This window comes from Somniosus microcephalus, chromosome 1 (genome assembly GCF_052327205.1).
Source record: "Somniosus microcephalus isolate GS21.2 chromosome 1, FLI_Smic_1.0, whole genome shotgun sequence".
In the NCBI taxonomy this organism is placed as follows: domain Eukaryota; kingdom Metazoa; phylum Chordata; class Chondrichthyes; order Squaliformes; family Somniosidae; genus Somniosus; species Somniosus microcephalus.
The window spans coordinates 87,401,444-87,420,040 of NC_140987.1; the positions used below are offsets into that span (position 1 = coordinate 87,401,444).

The window sequence follows — 18,597 nt, forward strand, 5'->3', positions numbered from 1 at the left end:
ACCAGGAAACTGGAAACTGTTAAAGTGACATTGGGCATCGGAAGATGTAGGTCGTAGGAGACTGGACAAGGGGCAGAGAAAATAGAATTGTGATAGGAAGAAATAAGTTCCATGGGGCAAGATCATGCTGAAATGATGAGTCTATCCCAATGGTCATGTTTGTGGCTCTTGGGAAGGAGATAGAAGCGGACTGTGCAGGGTTGGGGGACTATGAGTTTGGAGGTCATAGGGAGAGGATCTCCAGACAAGATGAGGTCAGTGATGGTCTGATCCACTCTTCCATCACACTGAACACCCAATCTCTTTCCCATGGCACTTTCCCTTGCAAGTGCAGGAGATGCAACACCTGCCCTTTCACCTCCATCCCATCCCACCATCCAGGGCCCCAAATACTCCTTCCAGGTGAAACAGCGATTTACTTATACTTTCAGTTTAGTATACTGTATTTGCTGCTCACAATGTGGCCTCCTGTGTATTGGGGAGTTCAAACGCAGATTTGGTCATCGCTTCTGCTGTTGCCATTTACAGCTTGTCTAGACCCACCTTTTGTTTCTTTTGCACATCCCCTTTTGCACTTCATTTTTATGTATGCCTGGTGCTGCCCCTGGCATGCTCATCTTCACTCCTCATTGAACCAGGGTTGGTCCCCTGGCTTGATGGTAATGGGAGTGTAAAGGATTTGAGAGTATGGTAGCTTAGTGGTTATTTCACTGGACTAGCAATCCAGAAGCCTAGCCTAATGATCTGACAACATGAGTTCAAATCCCACCATGGCAGCTGGGAAATTTCAATTTAATTAAGTTAATCTGGAATAAATAACAGGGCTCAGTAATGGTGACCTAGACCACAACAATGTCGTTCACTCTTAACTGCCCTCTGAAATGGCCTTGCAAGCCACTCAGTTGTGTCAAACCACTACAGACTAACCAAGCAACAGCCTGACATAGTCATACTCACAGACTCCTCCATCACCATCCCTGGGTATGTCTACCGGCAGGACATTAGTCCAGGCCTCTGGATTACTAGTCCTGTAACAAATCCACTATGTTTTTATTAGTCCAACACTTTGTAAATTGAATTGTTGTAGGGTAAAATAGTATCAAGACAATAAGATGCAATGAATAACAAAACAGACAATGCCAATTTTTTATTTGCGGCCTCACTAAAAAAGGAATATTATTCTCTAATAAGGATGTTTTGTGAGCAGAGTATTGTCATGTCTCAGAGGCAATACATATTACAATACTGATCCTCAGTGTTACCATGTGGGTTTTCACTTGCAGAGCCCACATTACTGAATTTCTGTGCTCACAGCAAAGCACTGAGTGGAAGCTAGGCATTTCCTCACAGGCAGAGAGAGAGTGACAGAGAATTGGAAGAGGATTATACTCAGGCTGCTCTTGCACACCTCTTAGTGACTCAATATTAAACCAATATTGACAGAGGCCTGGGGGCATATTGGCCACTTGGTTTGGGTGGTGTTTGGCATAAACCACCCAGACAGGAATTGTGGATATATAATTACAGTATGCAGATGACGTTTGCATCTGTGCACATTCAGAGGTCAAACTCCAAACCATTGCCAACACCTTCACCGAAGTGTACGAGAGCATGGGCCCTACACTAAACATCTGTAAGACAAAGGTCCTCTACCAACCTGCCCCACAACACAGTACTGCCCCCCCGATTATCAAAATCCACAACAAAGCCTTGGACAACGTGGACCACTTTCCACACCTCGGGAGCCTACTGTCAACAAGGGCAGACATCGATGATGCAGTCCAACACTGCCTTCAGTGTGCCAGTGCAGCCTTCGGTTGCCTGAGGAAGAAAGTGTTTGAAGACCAGGACCTCAAACTCAGCAGCAAGCTCATGGTCTACAGAGCAGTAGTGATTCCCGCCCTCCTGTACACTTCAGAGACATGGACCATGTACAGCAGGCACCTCAAAGCACTGGAAAGGTAACACCAACGCTGCCTCCGCAAGATTCTGCAAATCGATTGGCAGGCTAGGTGCACCATTGTCAGTGTTCTCGCTCAGGCCAACATCCCCAGCATCAAAGCTTTGACCACGCTCGATCAGCTCCGATGGACGGGCCACATCGTCCGCATACCCGATACGAGACTCCCAAAACAAGCACTCTACTCAGAGCTCCGACACGACAGGAGAGCCCCAGGTGGGCAGAGGAAAAACTTCAAGGACACCATCAAAGCCTCCTTGAAAAAGTGCAACATCCCCACCGACACCTGGGAATCCCTGGCCCAAGACCGCTCAAAGTGGGGAAGAAGCATCCGGGAAGGCGCCAAACACCTCGAGTTTCTTCGCCAGAAGCAAGCAGAAGCCAAGCGCAAATAGCGCAAGGAGCGCACATCAACCCAAGCACCCCACCCACCCACCTCTTCAACCACCGTCTGTCTCACCTGTGACAGAGACTGTAGATCCCGCATTGGACTCATCAGTCACCTGAGAACTCATTTTTAGTGTGGAAGCAAGTCATCCTCGGTTCCGAGGGACTGCCTAAGAAGAAGATATAAAACTTAGAAAATATAGGGGGAACCTGGCCTTCACAAGAACAAACTGTTACACAGGAGCCTGTGGTCCTCGATACTCTATGTTATTATACGATGGCTCTAAAGGTGCACAAATACAACAAAATTTTACTAAAGTCTCAGTAATTAAAGAAAATTAGAAGCCATTATTTTCCAGTTAGGTCTTTTTGGCAAGTGTATGTTATTAAGCAAAATTGTAGTTTTATATATTTCAAGCAATATTGCACGTTTTTTCATTTATTGAAATTGCCTAAATTGACCTTGTGGATCAATATTTGAGTGAAAGAGAGCGAGAGAGACAGAGAGAGATTCAAACTGCATTCACGTCCAGGCTTCTAATGTGAAATGGATTATGGTCCAAAATATACAGCACTGCTTCAAGTAAGATTTATTTAATGTCAAACAGTATAACATTCCATAAAGCCTTATGGTTCAGGCACTCAATTCTTATTCCCTTTCTCTAGAAAAAACTATCCTGTATGTACTGCCAAAGTTTGCTACCAGACTGGTGAAAGAAGTGACAAAAGATCGCATTGTCAAGCAGACATTTTTAAAAACCTTCGCGAGTCAGTTAGCTGCCAGTGTGTATTTTTGCATGGGAAGGTGGGGGGCGGGGGAAGTGTTTGCTGGTCTGTGCAAGTGAGTGTAAGTGTACAACAGTGTGATTGAATGTGTGAGAAAGACAGGATGAGCGGATGGTTGGATAACTGCGAGTGGGAACAGCAGACTGATTGAGTATATGTGAGAAAGATTGAATGAGTGAGTGATTGTCTAAGTGTGAGTAGGTACAGCAGTGTTATTGAGTGTGTGAGAGACTGAGCGCGAGTGACTGACTGCACGTGCGAGTCTGGAGCAGTGCATGTGTGTGGGGACTTTAGTCTGAGCTCAAACAATTGCATCTTTAATTTTCATTTAAGAACGGCGTACGTCAGAGCTGTGGCTTTGCTCCCCTTTAATTAATGTTTTAATATCTTGTTGCGCGAGGAGCCTCCTGCACGTGGTTCTATTATGTTGAACTTGACACGAACTTATCCTGACTGAAATATAAATGACGTTATATGCAATTACCTGAATAACAGAGAGCCTATAGATGGTAGAAGAAAGTTCCATGACGTCAGGCTATATTAGCACAGGGCAATTTCAGTAGGCCAGCAGACATTTTCCAAAAGGACTGACAGCCGTGAAAATAAATATTTTCAGGGTGTATTAAAATAAGAGAAAGGTTCTGTTAATAGTAAGTCCAGACTTTTAAGAAAACGACAGCTCAGTAGTTGCCCTGTCTGCAGCGGTTCTAACTCACTTACAATAATCGATACAAATCAACGTCGATTAGCAAATAAATATTCGATTGATATTTTTTGCCTGTTGTTCGTTATTATTGATGCATTTGAGAATATTTAACGATCAAAACACCGAGCAGCGAAGTTCTAAATACTAGCGATCAGCAAAATAACGAAGAGGCCCTCAGTCTGCGGAGCTTAAAGACCTGTACAGGTGATGGAATGGAAATACTTCGAGGAAAGTCGAGGCAGTTAAAAGGTAGTTTATTTCTGGATCTCTTAACCAAAAGGGTCTGTATCGGTATCCCAGACATTTCTTTACCGTTATTAATATGTAGAAAACTTAAAATTTAATTTAGAAATTAAATTAAAAAAACAGCTTGAAGATTAAAATGAAGACAATAGTTGCATTTCCTCCTTAAAAAACGATGATTACAAACACTGCAGGAGACTTCTGGATCCCCCTCCCCCTTCTAAACCTAAACGTTGTAAACCTGTGTTTAATATCAGACTGTCAGGTCGGGCGTTTCCAAGCGCTTCTCTTCTGCGTGGAATAACAGAAGGAAATAGAGGTTCGACCAGCAGCAGAAATTGGTTTCGTCGCCCTCAAACCCGGTTCGACGAGCGATTCCCGAAGGAACACCGTTTGGAGCTGCTTTCTACCTCTGATTGTACATTTAAAAACTCAACTTCTTGTTTCATTTCTAAATCTTTATCGCCGTTACAAAGAACACTTACAATGAATGGACGTATAGAGAATGAATGAATGAATGCTGGAAGCCTGGGATTAGAAAGTGCTGTGAATAAACAGCAGGTCTGGCGGAATCTGTAACATTTACAAAACCATTTTTCTTCAACTTTTAAACCTCCTGTTCCGGAGACACGCGGCTAAACACTCTTCAATATGAACCCGTTTGTATTTAAAATTACATTAAGCTTTAGCAGAATGTTGCTCTTAGAGATAGAGAAACTAGCCTTGTGATTGAGGAAAGGTGAAATGTTGTCGCTTTGGCGATATAAGGAATGAACGAATGCTGGAACTTTTGAACATTTGTCAATCCCCTTTTCCCATGAAGATACATTCTGTTGCTTGTTAATAGATTGTCGGATTGGATCGGTTGTAAGCAGATGCCGGGGGAAGAGGTCCAAGAACTGAGAACCCTGCTCCGTAAAGGAGCCATTGGTAATCATTTATTACAATAATATTTAGAAAGGAAAGTAATTAGTGGCCCAGTTGTTTGGATATATAGCAGGAGCAGTATGTTTATGTACTCTTGTCAATCCCCTTTCCCCATGAAGATACATTTTATATTTGTTATTAGATTATAGTGCTTAGATATCCATCCTTAAAGTTGTACTCTTTTAAAAGAGGCAGTGTATTGGTCTGAGCAGCTAGTTGCAACTCTTTCGCAGCGCACTGGAGTGCGATTTGGTTTCCCGGGGGAGGAACTGTTCCCCAGTCGAGCCAATGAAAGAAGTCTCCTGTTGCTCCATCACTACAACATTTAACAAGAGTTGCTCAAGTAGCAAATGTCACAGGTAAACACAGAGCGGCGATAAAAGCAACGCGCCCAAATTGCCCTCGATCTCTTCTCCTGAGGACGTCGCGATTCCTTTCATGTGAGCATTCCATCTCCAGTATCACCTGGGACCCGTGCTTTGGCAATTGATTGCACGCAGAAAGGTACAGTTACATCTCATACCGCACTTCCAATCGTTGTGTAACGCATCGCTTTCAATAAACCAGCGGTAACCCATTATACAATATTCCCATTAGTTAGTTATACGTAAGGCTCGGAAAGGTTGCGCACAAATGAGTATTAAAACACTTTAAAATACTTTCCTATTGCAGCGTTTATATTTTGTTGCCGACCTGTACATTGACTCTGTTCTGCGATGTGGGCCTCCAGATAGATCGACCGATCGAAGACTGATAGATTGACCGACAGATAGATCTGCAGAATCCTCATCAGATAAATAGATAGATCTGGACTATTTCCATCTGACCTACTGAAGCTGTTGTCAATTTCATCTCAAGTTGAGAATCGATGAATTCGAGAAGTTTTATTTAGAAAGTAATCGTTTACCAGAATGATTATTTATACAGATTGCTGGTTTAACTATTTTAAAATATATTACAAGAGCACTCGAAGTGCTTTTCAATCGGTCGTAATTTTTACTCAGATCTTTAGTCGCGCGAATTATAAGGTTAAAACAAATGCAAATACTGTACTAATTTGGTAGAATGATTCCAGAAGCTCGTGTCGTCCGGCATTGGAGAACCATGAACCCGCTCCTGACCGCTTACACCGCCGCGGAGAAAGGCGTCAGAAAACCCAAGTGTGCCCGGTGCAGGAACCACGGGATGATCGCTTGGCTGAAGGGACATAAGCGGTTCTGTCCTTTCAGAGACTGCACCTGTGCAAAGTGCATCCTGATCTCGGAGAGGCAGCGGGTGATGGCGGCTCAGGTCGCCCTGAAGAGGCAGCAGGCAGCCGAAGATGCCATCGCCCTCGGACTCCGATCCTGCTCACCCCTCGGTTACCTCCCTCCAGGACCAGTATTCCCCGATGGGGCAGAACAAATCTACAAGGCGAATCGAGTTTTAAACGGTGATCAGAAGAAAGAGCTCTCAGGTACAACAAATTAACGGAGAACTTAAAAAAACCGATTTAAAATGTGTTTGGACTTTCCTCTGCTTTCTTCGAAATAAATAAAACGAACAGAATTTTTGAAATTAAAGCTCAAAATATTAATATAAATATTTATGTCATAAATATAAATACAGCAATATATAGCAAACAGGTGGGTTCAACCAGCTGACGTATTAATATGCCTAAAATATTTTCTTTTGAGTTCCATCATAGTGCTGCACTTATTGCTACAGATTGAAATGTATAAATAATACACATAGTTTATATAAATGTTAACACGGTTATAAGCCAAAGTTACAAAGTTAGTGAAAAGAGATCGGGCAATATTTAAATGCGGTGCTTCAGCCTCTTTGCAGAGTGTTCGGTATTTACATTATCGCGGGCTGTTTTGTTCATCCATTTCGCTCTCACTACTCCTGGTAGAAGGCACACCCCTGACCAGAGATAGAAGGGCACTTTTTTTTCTAAATTAAATTTGAGCGCAAAGTATTCTGCTGGATAGCCGAAGGGTCCATATCTTTAATTTAAACAAACGCGGTGCCCTACTCATACGGTTCACTTGCACCGTCTACTTAGTACCTATAAGGCATATCCACTACCCCAGCAACTTATAAATGATCAAATGTATCTTTTATTCAGACCAACGCAAGGCGACAGACTTTAAGAACGAATCCAGCACAATTGAAGTGGATGATTTGGGAAGTCAAATTAATGCTTCTGAGAGCTTGAACTCGACGAAAGCTGAGACCGGGCTTCCCTTCACCTCACGGTCGGCCACACTGAGCCGCGGGACTCAGGTCCGACCAGGCAGGTTGAGTCACATTGAGATACTTCAACGACTTTTCCCCTCTGAGAAGAGATCAGTCCTGGGGCTGGTGCTCCAGGGATCCAACGGAGACGTGGTGAAGGCGATCGAATACTTTTTGTCAGCGGGTGATGCGGTGATGAATGTTCACCTTGTCTCCGGTATAAGTGAGTTATGTTCTACCGGCAGTCCAGGGAATGGAATGAATCCTCATCCGGTTAGAAAGGTGTCTATCGGAGGCATCAACTCGGCCTTCACTCCTCTGCAGGGCCCGCACACTGCTGACACCGTCTTTCGTTACGGATGCTCGGGCTTATCCACCTCCTTGGACTCCAGAAGTTCGCTCTTGTCTTACACATTCCCTGGACTCAGGTATTCACCAATGGGACTCTTATTGCCTTGTAGCGCCGTTCCCACTTGTTATTCCAGCGGATCCTGTCTGGAAAAACTGCAACTCTGAAAAATGTGTCTGTAATTCTTATGAGAAGTTATTGCTTGATATATGTTAACAATAATAATGTGACGGGTTAAATCAAGTATAAAATCTAAAACAAAAAGCCTCAGATGCAGTTTTACGCTCTTTGGCGTTTGATAAAACGCCTCCTCGAATCTTTTATTTCAGTCAACTTACAGAAGTAATTTGTAAACACTTCACTCCGTAACGCAGATAGCTTTTTCCCTCTGAGAATGTTTTTGGATAATAAAAAAACACATAAAAGGCATAAAAGAAACGGGAAATGTTTAATCGAGAAAGAAAACCATCCAAGTGGACTTTCCAAAAACAGCAACAACTTGCATTCATATAGCACCCTTAACGTCCCATGCGCCTCACATAGGACTATCATTTCTTTAAATATGAAGAATTTCATTGTATAAACTGTCCCGTTGCCGCTAAATACATACAAGATCTACAAATAGTAAAGATCCAAACTTAGAGGTAGCTATCCATTTGCTCCCATTTTGTATATTCATACCTAACCTTTTTATAATCATGATGATCTAAATAATACCACAGCAACGTTTTCAGTTCTCAGAATTATAAATCATTGCCAGTGCAGTAAAACTTTTCCATGCTGTATTTTTTTGTAACAATTTGAAACGGTGTTTTAATAATTAGAGTGATAGAGTTATTTTGTCTGTGCAACAGTTATTTTAACAGGGCTCTTGGTTTTGGGCAGGGTGCTGGCTAAATGGTACATTTCATTTACTGAGGGTTATGCAGATTTTTTTAAGTAGTAAAAATAATGTGACAGAAAGTTGGTACAATTAAAATAAAAGAATTAATTAAAGGGTTCAGATGAGCAAAACTCAAGTAATTTATTATCATCTGAACTGTGAGATTAACTTTTTTCTCCTTTGTCCAGTCTTCCCTTACCCTTCCTCTCTTGGATGCAGTAATTAACGGAGGAGTATTATTACAGACTGCAGCTCACTGGTAACTTATTCAAGTGGGCATTCTTCCTGTGTGACCTTAGAAAGTGAATGCCAGCTATCATTCTACCACATGAAGCACCATAACCAAGCTTAATCCTGTTCTTTTCCAACATTAACGCTCAAACTTTTCATTACAGGTGACAGCGTAGGGACCAGCAATGGAAACACTGCCAACTCTTCTCCTCTGTAGTGCAGGGGTGGCAGGACAAAATGTAACAGCTCATCCCCTCTCATCCTGATTAAGAATGGGTAATTGCACAGATCATGGGTAGAACATGGGACCTTCTTGGTGGGTGCGGCATCACACATCACATTGGGGAAAACAAGATCCCTGCTCTCAATTTGCTCCTCTCCTCAATTCTCTTCTTTCCTCCAAAGATTCTGCCCTATGCTGCCCTATGAGTTCATGTTCACTACCAGTCTCCCATACCTTGCCCAAATGGTTATTCTTCATTTGTAAGCTGAAGCAGCGAGATAGTGGCAATCTAATTGTGCAAGGACGTAACAGCAGAGTCCAATTCTATCCACATCTGACACTCACACTTAAGCACACTTCCTGTCAGGCATCGCTGAGTTCTAAGTCGAGCCAATTTTCCTCCCACTTGCTTGGAAAATATGAGTCAAATGTTAGCAACAGCTTTCTAGATGACTTTCATTGCAAGCATTTCCATCATTTCAACAACAACAACTTGCATTCATATAGCACCTTTAACAGAAAAACGTCCCAAGGCACTTCATAGGAGTATTATCAAACAACATTTGACAGCAAGCCACATAAGGAGATATTAGTCAAATAGTTGGTCAAATAGGTAGATTTTAAGGAGCATCTTAAAGGAGTAGAGAGAGGTAGAGAACCAGAGTGGTTTATAAGGCCAGAATTCCAGAGCTACATACAGCAATATTAAGTTGAATACCAAAAATTAAATCATACCAGTTATTAATGTGTGCTTTTTTTTCCCATCGCGAGTGTAACAGACAACATTGACAACATGGCATCTCTGTGAATAAATAAACTTGAACTTCAATTACTGCAAAATCATTAGTGTTGAATCTTATTTATTTATTCTGATGTAGGTTACACACCTGTTTTTTGATCTTTACAGATGCTGACTGGCCTGCTGTGTGTATTTCCATCATTTTTCTGTTTATATTTCAGATATTCAACATATGCATTGTTTTCTTTTTGTCTTATTTATTCGTTAGGGCCAGAAATTCGGTATAGCCCCATTTGGGGCGTTAACTTTTGAAAAGTAGAAAAAGTAGCACCAGACACTAATGATTCTCTCCTCCCGGGGAATTGGAGCGCTAAATCAAGCGCTAACCACTTTTCTTAGGGCGCTAAAGTCCAAGAGCGGGGCGGTAGCGGCAGAGCGCTGAACAATTTGGCGTACATTGCTAATGGCACTCTTTCATCACAGAGGCTGCTTCCCTCGCTTAAAGGGAAGGGCCAATGATGGTGCACAACCTTCTTGTCGGCAGTTCTGCATTGCAAGCCGACCTGCGCGACTGCCATTACAGCCCCAAACACTCTCACAAAGTGGAGGGCTCGGACATCTTGCAGCATTGAAACATCAAAAACTTTGAGCAGGCACCAGACTGGTGCAAATAGTAAAGTTTGGCCTACCTGAAAACCATTCCCTTTAATTAGCACTCCCCAAGCAGCCAGCCAAGTTGACAATGCCTCCCCTTCCTGCCGTTGTTCACGCCCGGCGATACAGCAGGGGGCGGGTGGCAAATTCATATCCGGGGCGATAACGGGGCGCTGCGCACTTTATGACATCATGATCTGCGAGGCGCTAGAGGCCTAGGCGGTAAGAGTTTGCGCCAGTGCTAAACTGGCACTGAAGTTTGGGGGCATCACTGCATTTGCCGCATCTGGTCGCTAACCCCTTAGCGCCCCATTAGCACCCTCCCAGGCGCTAACGGGAGGCGCTAACCAACCGAATTTCTCCCCCTAAGTATTTGACTTATTACAAGCCAGTAACACTACTTAATGTGTATAGGATATTGTAGTGTATGTGCCTTTAAGAGCCCCATGTGTACTGTAATGCCGGTAATGGCCACTCGGGCTATATAAGCCTGTATATTGTGTTGTATCAGTTAGTTCCCCTCCAGACCTTGTTTAGTAAACACCTATGAAACCAACTCCTGTCTTCAGTGTCTCTATCAACACACAGACACAACAGTGGCGACGAATTGGAAATGGACTTACCTGCAATTCGGCAGCACCTCAAGAACATCGATTCCTCTGGCGTTCAAAGTTGATGAAAAATCAAGAAAAAGAAAAAGCTGTGGTTTCACCAGCTAGCCAAGCTGGTGGCAGGTACTGCAATAATCCTTCCTGGGCGTCGGGCTGGGGCTCCAGCGGCTGTCTCTACAGCTAGGCCAAGCAGCGAAAGCAGAGGGAGTACTCGGGAGATGGCCGGCGCTGCAAGCAGGTCGGCGTTCAGACCTAGAGAGAGAGTCCGGCGGGAATGAGTCTCCAACTGTAAATAAATAAATAAAAAGAACGGAAACCGGGGGCAACAGCATTGTCATCGGCAGCAGCGGCGGGGAAGCGCGGGAAGCACCATTTTATTTCTAGGATGCCTAAGTCTGGCAATATTGATGCTTTTGATAACGAGATAGAGGATTGGACCACATATGTGGAAAGAGTGGAGGTATATTGCACCGCAAATGGAATAGAAGATGAAAAAAAAGCTTCAGTACTGCTAAATCTAATGGGCGCAAAGACATACGGGCTGTTACGAAATTTAATCACTCCAGCCAAACCAAAGGACAAGAATTTTAAAGAAATTGTTGATACCCTACAGGGGCACTTAAACCCAACACCGCTGCTGATAGTGGAACGATTCAAATTCTTCAAGAGAAATCAACACAAGAATGAAAGTAACGCTAATTACCTCACCGAATTAAGAAAGCTATTAAAACACTGCCAATTCGGGGCAGGACTAGCAGATTATCTTCGAGACAAATTCGTCTGCGGTCTCTTAAGTGAAGGAACACAGAAAAGGCTGCTTTCTGAAAAAGATTTAACACTGGACAAGGCTTTCAGTATGGCTGTATCATACGAAGCAGCCGCAAGAGGAGCTGCAGAGATACAACAAAAGACACAGGACTTCGGCACCCATGAAATGACACAGGGTTTCGAGAGATGTTATTGCTGCGGCAGATCCACCCATGACCAGAGGGACTGCTGGTTCAAGGACAAAGCATGCAGGCAAGGCGGAAAGATTGGACACATTGCACGGGTATGCTGATCTGGGCAAAAAAAATCCACAGACAGGAAAAAAAGAATCAATAAAGAAAAGTACAGAAAGGTACAAATGATGACGGACAGTAGCTCCGAAGACCAGAAGAGTGATAGCAACTCCGAAAACAAGAGACAAAGCTGTCTCAAATTACATAATGTAATTGCCAAAGACGATTACCAGACCATTTGGGTTACCCTCACGATAGCAGGGTCCCCAGTTAAAATGGAGCTAGATACAGGATCAGCTCTGACCGTCATAAATCGACGGGATTATGAGCGGCTATTTCCGCATATACCTTTAAAAGACACATCCATTAATTTGAAAACATATACGGGGCAGAAAGTATACCCCAAAGGAAAAATAAGGGTGCCTGTTGTATACAACGGCAAAGAAATACAAAAGTTGTATTTATACATTCTACAAGATGGTGGTCCACCGCTGTTGGGACGTGAATGGATCAGGAAAATACATTTAGACTGGCACTCCATTCAGGCACTGACGGTGACCAGTAAGAAAAAAAACGATGATGACGTCATACCTGAACGATTAAAAGACATCTTGGCCAACGCCAAAGAAGTGTTTCAAGAGAAACTAGGAACCTTGAAAGGCATCACCGCCTCAATAAAAGTGGAAGATGCAGCAATTCCCAAGTTTTTTAAGGCAAGACCGGTGCCATACGCAATTCGTCCAGCAGTCGAGGCAAAGCTGGAGAATTTGGAAAAGGCAGGCGTATTATCCAAAATAGATTGGAGCGAGTGGGCAACACCCATCGTTCCAGTTATGAAGAAAGCATTGAATAATGATAAATCTGAAGAACAGAGAAAAATTCGCATCTGTGGAGACTTCAAGGTGACTGTAAACCCGATCCTTCACACAGTACAGTATCCTCTTCCGAGGATAGAAGATATTTTCACCTCACTATCCGGAGGGAAACGTTTCACCAAAATTGACTTGGCACAGGCATATCTACAGATGGAGGTTGAAGAGGCCTCTAAAAAATATCTCACAATAAATACACACAAAGGTCTGTACCAGTACAATCGACTGGTTTTCGGAGTAGCATCCACTCCAGCTATCTGGCAAAGAGCTACGGAGCAAGTCCTCCAAGGGATTCCAGGGACTCAATGCTACCTAGACGACATCCTTGTAACAGGAGAAAACGACAACGAGCACCTTGCCAATTTGGAGCAGGTGCTCACTAGGCTGAGAGAACGGGGCCTACGAGCAAATCGCCCCAAGTGTGAATTTTTCCAAAATCAAATATCATATTGTGGCCACATAATTAATAAGGAAGGGTTGCATAAGTCACCTGAAAAAATTGAAGCGGTCATAAAAGCCCCAGCACCTGAAACTGTTTCACAATTATGGTCGTTCCTGGGATTAATAAATTACTATCATAAATTTTTACCAAACTTATCAACTCTTCTACACCCTCTTAATGAACTGCTACAAACAGGAGTAATTTGGAAATGGAGCAAAGACTGTAAACATGCCTTCCATAAATGCAAAGACTTAATCATGTCCAAAGAAGTTTTGGCTCATTACAGCCCATCACTGCCAATCAGACTGGCGTGCGATGCATCCCCTTACGGCGTAGGAGCAGTATTATCGCATAAATTCCCTGATGGCTCAGAACGGCCGATAGCTTTTGCGTCACGCTCATTGAACTCAGCTGAGCGTAACTATGCCCAAATCGACAGGGAAGCACTCAGCCTGGTATGGGGAGTGAAGAAATTCAACCATTACCTACACGGACAAAAATTTACCTTGTTGACTGACCATCAACCCCTCAACTCCATATTCAACCCTAAAAAGGGTGTTCCCATTATGACAGCGCAAAGGCTACAGAGGTGGTCCCTTTTTCTAGGGGCACACCAATACAACATAGAATACAAAGGATCAAAAGAGCATGGGAATGCTGATGGGTTATCGCACCTACCGTTGCCAACGGTAGAAGAAGCACCTACCGTAGACCCAGTGGAGATTTTCCACTCTACCATAGTCGAATGTCTACCAGTAACAAATTCTGCCATTGAAAGGGAAACTAGAAATGACCCGACTCTCTCACGAGTCTACGATTTAACAGTGAAGGGATGGCCAGCACATGGTGAACCACTGTTGCCAGCATTCTCGCAAAGAAGAGAACAGCTGTCAGTGTGCCGAGGAACCTTGATGTGTGGATCCAGAGTGGTGATTCCACCCAAACTCCAGGATAAAGTTCTAAAGGAGCTTCACGAGGGGCATCTGGGTGGAGTGAAAATGAAGAACTTAGCCAGGGCATTTGTATGGTGGCCAGGTATCAATGGAGACATCGAAGAAATGACCAAGAGCTGCCTAGGATGCCAGAAGGCCCAAAACGCTCCACCCCAAGCCCCTCTACATCCATGGGAGTGGCCCTCATCTCCCTGGCAAAGGGTACACATCGACTTTGCTGGTCCATTTATGGACTCAATGTTCTTAATCGCGGTTGGTGCACACTCCAAGTGGCCGGATGTAATAAAGATGTCCTCCACCACCATGGAAAAAACCATCACAGTATTAAGGACCATATTTGCCAGGAATGGGCTGCCGGAACAGATCTGTTCTGATAATGTACCGCAATTTGTGTCCGAAGAATTCAGGAAGTTCTTAAAAAACAATGGGGTTAAGCACTACACGTCTGCCCCATACCATCCCGCCACCAATGGATTGGCTGAAAGGTTTGTCCAGACCTTCAAGAAGGCCATAAAGGCCATGGGTAATGAAGACATAAAACTTCAGCACAAGGTGGATAACTTCTTGTTCGCATACAGGAATGCAACACATATGGTTACAAACCAAACTCCCGCCATGATGTTCTTCAATAGAAGCCTAAGATGCCGGCTGGATTTGATCAAGCCTAACATCAGAAGCGACGTGGAGAACCGGCAATTTCAAGGCATGAATGAAAGGCCAACTAGAACCTTCCAGATAGGTCAACAAGTTTTGGCCCGGGACTACCGTACTGAGAAATGGCAGCCTGGAACTATCTGCACACGACTAGGACCGCTGATGTATACCGTGGACATCGGAGAAAGCATAATAAGGTGCCATGCTGACCAAATCATAGAGTCATCCGAAAAGGGAGAACCTACACCACAACTCTATACGCCTAACGATGAAGTAGAGATACCTATATCTACCTCCGATCCGGTGATACTGGAACCCGATGAACCCGACACTGGCATTCAAGCCGAATCAGCCTTGCCAAAAGAACCTACTACACCACCAGAAACTACTACACCACCGAGGCGTTATCCGGACCGAGTCAGGAAGCCTCCAGAGAGACTGACTTATAATTAATTAACTGCAGCAATGTGTAGATTATTTTTCTTGTAACATGTAATTAATAATTACTTAAAATATTATGTACCGGTTGGCTAAAAGGGGAGGAATTGTAGTGTATGTGCCTTTAAGAGCCCCATGTGTACTGTAATGCTGGTAATGGCCACTCGGGCTATATAAGCCTGTATATTGTGTTGTATCAGTTAGTTCCCCTCCAGACTTTGTTTAGTAAACACCTATGAAACTAACTCCTGTCTTCAGTGTCTCTATCAACACACAGACACAACAGATATCTGCTAAATTACACTGTGGGATACAAATCTCATTTTGATAAGTGAGTTAGAGTTGGTAACTGATGAGGAATGTGCTTGCATTTTTGCTAATTCAATATTATTTTGTATCATATCATTATGTGGCAGACAATTTTCACACAGCAAGGCCCTACAAACAACAATGAGGTAATGACTAGATAATTGGTTTTACTGGTGTTAATTAAGGAATAAATCTTGGCCACGACACCAGGATGCTTCTGTTGCTCTTCTTCAAATAGTGCCATGGGATCTTTTATATCCACCTGAGAGGGAATGTGGGACTTTGATTTAATATCTCATCTGAAAGACAGTAGCTCCAACAGTGCAGCACTCCCTTAGTACTGTACTGAATTGTTAGGCTTGACTATGTCCTCACGTCTCTTGAATGGGGCTTGAGCTCACAACCTTCTGATTTAGAGATGAGAGTGCTGCCACTGAGCTAAGGCTGGCACCTTGGATCCTTGAAAAGTTAGAAACCAGTGCTGCCAGACATGGTGTCCCCCATACTCCTTGTCCCTCTTCTTATTGCTGTCAGATTCCAGGAGTCTACCAGTGAGACAAATTTCAAATTCAACATCTTGTTGTTCCAAAGCTCAAGTTTGCATTCCATACTTCTTCCAAATCCTAAGTTCCCCCTTCACAGTGATGACAGATCATCGGACCCAAAATGCTGCCACCCCCAGCAGACCTGCTGCAGTACTGTCAAATTTCAGAATCCTCATTCAAATTCTACCAATGCCCCGGACCATTCCATTGTGCCTCCAAAGCCCAGGGCCATTCCCCAGTGCCATCAAAGTGCAGAGCATCCCCAAATGCAGCTAAATTGCATGTACCCTCTGCCATACTCCTAGATAGTAGGAGACAAAAATTACTCAGCCTTTTAAGCAGACTCCCATTGTAATTTTGGTGGGAGTCTGCTGGAACATCCACAAACTTTGCCAGGACCCAGACGCAACAAGTTCTGGCATTACCCTATGGCTTCCATAGAGACTAATAAGGGGTTGGACTTACTTCTGCACCTTAGAAGGGCATCTGCATCAGAAAAGGTGTAATTCAAGAGTGAGAACTAACTATGTAGGAGTTCCTGTATTCTTGGCCTCACAGGCACCCAATGTAAGACTGGAGGCTAATACACTGACCTAAAGTCTACTTCCTGCAGGGCACAGGTGGGCCTCACTGGGGAAGTCCAGGCTAGACTCCCAAAGAATCATGAAGTTTCAAAAAAATAAAAATGTGGCTGCTGGGTATTCCGCAAAGCCTTTTTCTGGGGGGGCGGGGGGTGGGGTGGGGGGGGGAGGCGTTGCGGTGGTGGGGGGGTGGTGGAGAATCCAGAACTCCCCTGGAATGTGAAATCTGTGCTGGACTTTCATGTCTGTCCAAGATGCACCCATAGTGCTGTAGGCACCTGTTGACCTCCTGAAAAATAGAGTGCCTTCCCAGTGACCCTCAAAATCTGGTGAGGTCACTGATGAGGTCAGAAAGAGTAGGGTCTATTAGAGACCAAAAAGGAAGCTTGTGTGTGGAGTTGGAAGACATGGGTATGGTTCTTAATGAATACTTTGCATCTGCCTTCACAAAAGAGAAGGATGACACAGACATTGCAGTTGAGGAGGAGCGTGAAATATTAGATGAGATAAATATAGTGAGAGATGAAGTATGAAGGGGCTTAGCATCTTTGAAAGTAGATAAATCACCAGGCCAAGATGAAATGTATCCCAGGCTGTTAAAAGAAGCAAGGGAGGAAATAGCGGAGGCTCTGACCATCATTTTTCAACCCTCTCTGACTGCAGGTGTGGTGCCGGAGGACTACTAACATTGTACCATTGTTTAAAAAGGGCGAAAGGGAGAGACTGAATAATTCAGGTCAGTCAGCCTAACCTCGGTGGTGGGCAAATTGTTGGAAAAAATTCTGAGGGACAGTATTAATTGTCATTTAGAAAGGGATGGATTAATCAAGGACAGTCAGCACGGATTTGTTAAGGGAAGGTCATGTCTGACTAACTTGATTGAGCTTTTGAGTAGGTAACAAGGAGCATTGATGAGGGTAGTGTATTTGATGTAGTCTACACAGATTTTAGCAAGGCTTTTGTCAAGGTCCCACATGGTAGAATAGTCAGAAAATTAAAAGCGCATGGGATCCAAGGGAAAGTGGCAAGTTGGATCCAAAATTGGCTCGGTGGCAGGAAGCAAAGGGTAATGGTCGACGGATGTTTCTGCGACTGGAAAGCTGACTCCAGTGGGATTCCGCAGGGCTCAGTACTAGATCCCTTGCTTTTTGTGGTATATATCAATGACTTAGATTTCAATGTAGGGGGCATGATTAAGAAGTTTGCAGATGATACAAAAATTGGCCATGTGGTTGATAGTGAGGAAGAAAGCTGTAGACTGCAGGAAGATATCTATGGACTGGTCAGGTGGGCAGAAAAATGGCAAATGGAATTCAATCCATAGAAGTGTGAGGTACCTGTAATGCATTTGGGGAGGGCTAACAAGGCAAGGGAATACACAATAAATGGTAGGATACTGAGAATTGTAGAGGAAGAGAGGGACGTTGGAGTTCATGTCCACAGATCCCTGAAGGTAGCAGGACAGGTAGATAAGGTGGTTAAGAAGGCACATGGGATACTTTCCTTTATTAGCCGAGGCATAGAATATAAGAACAGGGAGGCTATTCTTGAACTGTATAAAACATTAGTTAAGCCACAGCTAGAGTACTACTAGTACTAGGCCACAGCTAGTGTACAGTTCTGGTCACTATAGGGCTGGGAGGTGGGTTTGGAGGTGAGACTGCTGGGAAAATGGCAGAATCCGGGGGTAGGTGCCCATCCCACCCCCAACCCACCTCCGTGCCATCTTCCCAGGAGGCGGGTACCCGACCCGCGCCGGGTCCCGTCTCCTGGAGGCGGGAAGGGGATTACTGCCACTTAACTGCCTGGTAACAGGTAGTTAACAGGCAGTTAAGAGGATTATCCCCATTTTTCCACCAGGGACGCGGGCTTCCCGACGT

At 44.0% G+C, this 18,597-nt stretch overlaps 1 protein-coding gene across 1 annotated transcript; it reads left to right on the forward strand.

The window, feature by feature from the left end:
* The first annotated feature begins 6,113 nt into the window (after nt 1-6,113).
* LOC147124227 (doublesex- and mab-3-related transcription factor A2-like) lies at nt 6,114-8,912 on the forward strand. Its single transcript, XM_085992831.1, has 3 exons — nt 6,114-6,465; nt 7,123-7,455; nt 8,860-8,912. Exons 1-3 carry the CDS (start codon nt 6,114-6,116, stop codon nt 8,910-8,912), a joined length of 738 nt encoding a protein of 245 aa, XP_085848957.1.
* Nucleotides 8,913-18,597: the final 9,685 nt, after the last annotated feature.

Coding starts and splice junctions, on each gene's coding strand:
- LOC147124227 (XM_085992831.1), top strand. CDS start 6,114: ATGAACCCGCTCCTGACCGCTTACACCGCCGCGGAGAAAGGCGTCAGA. Junction 6,466..7,122: donor TCAGAAGAAAGAGCTCTCAG/GTACAACAAATT, acceptor TCTTTTATTCAG/ACCAACGCAAGGCGACAGAC. Junction 7,456..8,859: donor TCACCTTGTCTCCGGTATAA/GTGAGTTATGTT, acceptor TTTTCATTACAG/GTGACAGCGTAGGGACCAGC.